Genomic DNA, 6,000 nt, shown 5'->3' with positions numbered 1-6,000 from the left:
AGCTACGAACACAATCAATTGATAATGATATAAAGTAGAATATCAACAAATACTTAGAAACAAATATAAGAAAAATATACACTAGATAAGAAAATATATAAGAAAAAATTATTACACTAAAAACAAAGAATAATCAATTAGAATTTTAAATAATGTAAATTAATTTGGTTATGATCGAAAGATAAGATGGTTATCATAACACCATTCTCTATTTGATTTCTAGTTTTAATGTATTGCAACCAAAATCTCAGTAGGCATGTCCTGGAAATTGGTAAAGAACTCATAAAACTTTATGAGTATTGAAAGGACTTATTATAGCCTAAATGAAAGTAATAGAAGAGTTAATCAAAGAGAATTGTGCATAAAAGATGACGGGGAAACTGCTAATTGACAAGAGTTTGATATTTACAATCATGAACAGAATAATAAGTCAAGCAGAATTTCTCCCATTTTATCATATTTTATTATCTGACACAAAGGTGTCAATTTAATCTACTAAGGCGACAATGGGTCCAGAAAAGATAAAGTTCATTTGGATAGTGCTGTGAGTATAAGGAGCATGATTCCACATTTCTCAAATCTGAAAATTTATGCACTTAATTTTAGAAGGCTCCTAAAAGTGACTTTTATTTCATGTAAAAAGTCTTTCCCTCTTCAAATATTGTCTGCTTTCCATTCCCTCCAAGCATGGTCAAAGAGAACAAAGAGGAGCTTTGAGAATAATGATGGGTAAATAATAGATGTTATTTGTAAATGCCTATAGTTGGATCTCTTGCTCAAGAGGGTTTTTAAAGGGGACAATTTCAAGCAGCCTTGGGTAACTGGGACCAGTACTGGCAAGTTCAGTTGCCATTAATGGGAACCACCGGAGACAGCCCAACACTGTTCAGTGGCCAGGAGGGTTGTCACCTCAGTGGTCCTGGAGGTACCATGCATGGGATCTCACTCAATGTCTCATTCATGCCAGCTTCTTCCACCTAAGCATATTCCTAGTTTGTCCCCCCTCCATAATTTCCTATTCATTTTATTTATTCATTCTCTGAAAATTGCCTCTTTTAGTCTAAGCACTTTTTCAATGAATCAATTCTATTTCCTCTGGCATCTGCTATTGAATCTGTGCATTGGGTCTTCCGTTTTCATAATAAAATATATTTGTTTTTATCTTATTTATGATTCTGTTAATAAATCTATTTTTATCTATATGTGCATGTTCAAGGCATGGATTATGCTGTTATTTCTACATTAAATGACAAAGCAATCCAGTCCATTTGAAGAAACAAGTAAAAAGGTCCAATGAAACTTTTGCAAGGGGATGTCAATATATTGCTAAGAGGCTGCTAAGAACATCCCTGAAGCTCTGAGTGATCAGGACTGTTAAAAGACCCCCAGGGCTTTCTCATCTGTTCTTGGATATCATGTCATTTCCTAAATTTCAGTGTAACTAAGAAAAATGGGAAATAAAACTCTATTTATACTGGTTTCCACCATCATCCACAGGAATGAACAGGGAAGCCAAATTCTAGGAATTAATATTATTCTCATACTTGGTTTTTGGGGTAAGATTGAACCATACATTGTATATACATATATCTATATACTTAGTTCTATATCTGACTATTTTGGGGGGGGCACACCTGGCATTGCTCAGGGGTTACTCCTTACTCTGTGCTCTAAAATTATTCCTGGCAGGCTTGGGAGCCATATGAGATGCCAGAGATCAAATCATAGATCAAATCTATGCAAGGCAAATGCCCTATTCACTATGCTATCATTTCAGCTGTGTCTATTTTTATTACTCAGATAATATATTATATTATAATATTATATAATATATACACATAAAGAGATAGATAGATCCTACCCACTGGAACTTTGTCCTTACAATTAATGACTTACCTAGCCCAATTCGCCGATGGTTATATATTACCACCTAACCACTTTTTAAACCTACCTCTCCTAAGGAATTCCTCGAAGTGCCTCCACAAGAGAGTCAGAACTTTTTGGTCAAAAACACCTTTCTCAGGGCTGCCTTGATGTGCTTATTTCTCAGGCTATAGATGACAGGATTGAAGGTGGGGGGCACAACTGTGTACATGATGGTGAGCAAAACGTCAGACCCAGTGGGCGAATCCGAATGAGATTTCAAATACTCAAAGCTGGTGGTAAAGATGAACAACAAGACCACAACCAGATGGGGTAGGCAGGTGGAAAAGGCCTTGGCCCTGCCTTCCTCGGAGGGCATCCTCAACACCGAGCCAAAGATGTTCACGTAGGACCAGACAATGAAGAGGAAGCAGAGGAAGGCCAGCAAGCAGAGGAAGATGGTGACACCGGCCTCACCCAGACTGTCCTTGGAACAGGAGAGTTTCACCAGCTGGGGGACATCACAGAAGAAGTGATGGATGATGGGGGGACCGCAGAAGCGCAGGGAGAAGGTGGATGCTGTTTGCATGATCCCTGAAATGACACCACTTACCCAAACTGCGACGACACCCTGGACACAGGTTCTGAGGTTCATGATGACATCGTAGTGTAGTGGCTTGCAGATGGCCACGTAGCGGTCGTAGGACATGAGAGTGAGCATGGCCAGCTCAGCCACTGCACAGAGGATGAAGGCAAAGCACTGCAGCATGCAAGCCCCCACTGAGACCAACCCGTCGTGCAGGAAAGAGTTGTAGAGGAACCTGGGTACCGTGACAGAGATGTAGCACAGGTCCAGGAAGGAGAGATGCTTCAGGAAGAAGTACATGGGCGAGTGCAGGCTGCTGTCCATGGAGATGGAGGTGATGATGAGGCTGTTGCCGAGAAGGGCCAACACATACAAGACCAGGAAGACAGAAGCGTAGAAGAGTTCCAGCTCGGGCTTGGAGGAAAAGCCCAGAAGAAGAAATCCATTGAGAGTCAAGTTAGCCATGGATGGCTCTGAGGAGTGGCTGATAGCTGCAAGATAGATAGAAACACAAGGGGCATTTTTCATTTTTTTCTTTCTTTGGGTGGGTATATTTATCCATCTAAATTCCTACCACTAATTATGTTTGTGAAAGGAGTAAAAATTAACACTCCTCTTGATGAAAAAGATGAGGATTTAGATAGGGAAGTCAAGGAATTGTGACACGCTATTTGTGCGTTTGTGTAAGTATAGATAGATCTGGATGCATGTTTGCATTCTAGAGATTCTTAGACAGTTGTCTAAGGTCAACTAAGACATTTTTATATCTAGACTAAAATGAAAAGCTTTAGATAATGATGTTTTAATCCTTTTAGATAGAAAATGACACATGTACACATTTTCTTGGGTAATAGAAACATACCATGTCAATTGTTGTAGCCTCCAAAAACTTCCATTTCGATGTTTTGGGGAAATATTTTTACTTTTCTGTATGGAAACAAATGGAAAAAGACTTAATTTATATATATTGAAATACTGCATTTCTACCAAGTTGTTAATTTGGTTCTCTCACAAACTACTAATATAGTGACCACATAGAAGAATAAGGTCCAGGTTTTCCTTTTAAGCTTTATCCATTTATATATACTTTATAAGTACCTTGAAAGCATATCAATGTGCCCAATAACACAAAAATACACTATATAGATAATTTTTGCATTAACACTTTTTTGTCTAAAAATATTACATAATGACATATAGATTCTGAGCTGCCCTTTATTTTTACTACACTTCTGTGGTACCAAGGATATAAAAAGGAAAACAATGAAGGGACCTGGAGTCTCTCTAGGTTGTTCTTAGATATTTAAAGATGCTCTTATCCTAATTAAAAAAGTTCCATGTCAAGTATCTACAAATGATCACTTGTATTCTTTAATGAAATTCTAAAGTAACCCTAGTACTTTTAGTTTGCTCCATAATTTTATATTGGCTTCACTTTTGGATGCTACAATTTCTTTGCCTCTAACTTTGTACTCACTTTAACAAACCAATTAAAATCCAACATCTCTAATCTAGCATTAGATAAACAATACTGTTTTCAAAAATATATTTAGTTATATACAGTTAGTGATTTATTTTTTTTTTACCAGTTATATTTTGGTGCACATTTTACTCTGTAATTCTTAAAGCCTTGACCATTCACAAGTCCATTCTAGGGGTTTCTTAATGTTTCTTCCATCAGAGTTTCTCCCTATGTAAAGAAACCAGAAAATGGGGGTGATTGGGTGTGATGAGAAGGGTGGTTTCTCAGTAGATTCTTGAAAATGTTCTTATTTTCTATGGCTGAGTGGTATGGTAGCACAGTGGTAGGGCATTTGCCCTATCACTTACCTAGGACGGATGTGGGTTCAATCCTCAGGATCCCATATGGTGTCCCAAGCCTGCCAGGAGTTATTTCTGAGTACAGAGCCAGGAGTAACTCCTGAGCACTGCTGAATGTAGGCCCCCCAAAAAAAACTTTCTTATTTCCTTTTATATTCCTTAATTTATAAACAGAAAATGTACTTATTTTTCTCATTAAAATATTCAATCCAGTATTTAGAAAAAGGTTTAGGTGTCCAAGCATATGCTTTGATTTGGGAATGTCAAAGTTAGTACCGGGCAAATGAAATCACTAACAACTTCTGGTTGTGATCTTCCCCAAAATATTGGATCTGAGGATTTGGAATGTGACTTAGAATCCCTGGCATTTGTGAGGATCTGGGTTTAATATCTGGCACCAACACACAAATATAAAGATGCACATTATGTACACACACATATATATATTTGATCTATTTGAGTTTTAAAATGTATTTATCAGGGGCTAGAGCAAGCACAGTGGGCAGAAAGTTTGCATTGCACATGGCCAATATAGGCTTGGTCCCCGGCATCCCATATGGTCCCCGATCCTGCCAGGAGTAATTCCTGACCATCATCATGTGTGGCCCAAAAACAAACAAATAAAAGAACCATAAAAAGTATTTATTACATTAGAACAGCATGATGTTTGATAAGAAAGAAGTCCACATAATTTGAAATCAATCTGTAACAGTCAATAACAGATTATAAATATCAATCTGAATAATAAAATATATAATATATCATGGTGTCATTCCTTCATGTGTATATTTACATTTTTCTTCTGTCATGGCTATATAAGGAAATTATCGCTAGGGAAGCGGGAAATTTGGTCCACAAAATAGCTCTCAACTGGAAGGGGTTTAAACTTTCCCCCTCAGGTTTCTAAGCTCCATTAAAATAATCTGACTTCACACATTTTACTTCAAGTTTGCAACTCAGTATTTTACAATACTTTCATTCATGTAACTTTTTTATTTTTAGAATCTCAGGAAACTCACCAGAACATATTCAGTAACTTTTTTTTCTCAACATCAGGGCAAGTTGTCAGTATTAGCGGTAAACAATTAGCTGATGGCGTGATCTTGGTGATTTAGTCTCTTTCAGTAAAATGTGCCCTATGGAAAAAAAAGTAGTCGTCCACTTCAATCCTTCTTTGGCCACTAGAGGTTAATCTCTGAAGTCCCTTTGGTAATAGCTGAGTTTCTGGGTGCTCTGTGTATTCACCTTGTCTTATAAATACCCTTGGGCCCACACATGCAATTATATTGATTTATTCTACTGTGTATACATCTGAGTTGATCTAATGATGACACTGATCTGTTCACTGAGCCAAGTCATAAAACAGCATTATTCTGTTTTAACTAATTAATTTTGTTTGCTGGGAATCAAGTCTATAGTTTCACTCCTGCCAAGAAAGTACACTACTGCTGAATTGCACCACTTAGAGTTTTGTTGTGTTTGAAAGTCAGAATTTCCAACAGGCTTAATTTAATGTCAAACTTAATGGCTTAGATATTGATTTGAGTTATGTTATCTCATTACAGTGTCCAATCCTATAATTTCATTTATAAGCAAAGGGAGTAAATGCTAGTAGATTACAAACACTGAAGCAAATGAATTTTATTTTGAGCCAGAAAGCCTCTAATAACCATTAAAAAGTCACCAAGTTATTTGTTCACAGATGGAATGTCCACTATAAAAATGTCCAT

At 37.0% G+C, this 6,000-nt stretch overlaps 1 protein-coding gene across 1 annotated transcript; it reads right to left on the bottom strand.

Annotated features, from left to right (window-relative positions):
* Positions 1 to 1,990: 1,990 nt before the first annotated feature.
* LOC125995945 (olfactory receptor 14J1-like) lies at positions 1,991 to 2,914 on the bottom strand. Its single transcript, XM_049764892.1, has one exon. It carries the CDS (start codon positions 2,912 to 2,914, stop codon positions 1,991 to 1,993), a length of 924 nt encoding a protein of 307 aa, XP_049620849.1.
* Positions 2,915 to 6,000: the final 3,086 nt, after the last annotated feature.

This window comes from Suncus etruscus, chromosome 18 (genome assembly GCF_024139225.1).
Source record: "Suncus etruscus isolate mSunEtr1 chromosome 18, mSunEtr1.pri.cur, whole genome shotgun sequence".
In the NCBI taxonomy this organism is placed as follows: Eukaryota; Metazoa; Chordata; class Mammalia; order Eulipotyphla; family Soricidae; genus Suncus; species Suncus etruscus.
This window is presented reverse-complemented; position numbering and strand designations above follow the sequence as displayed.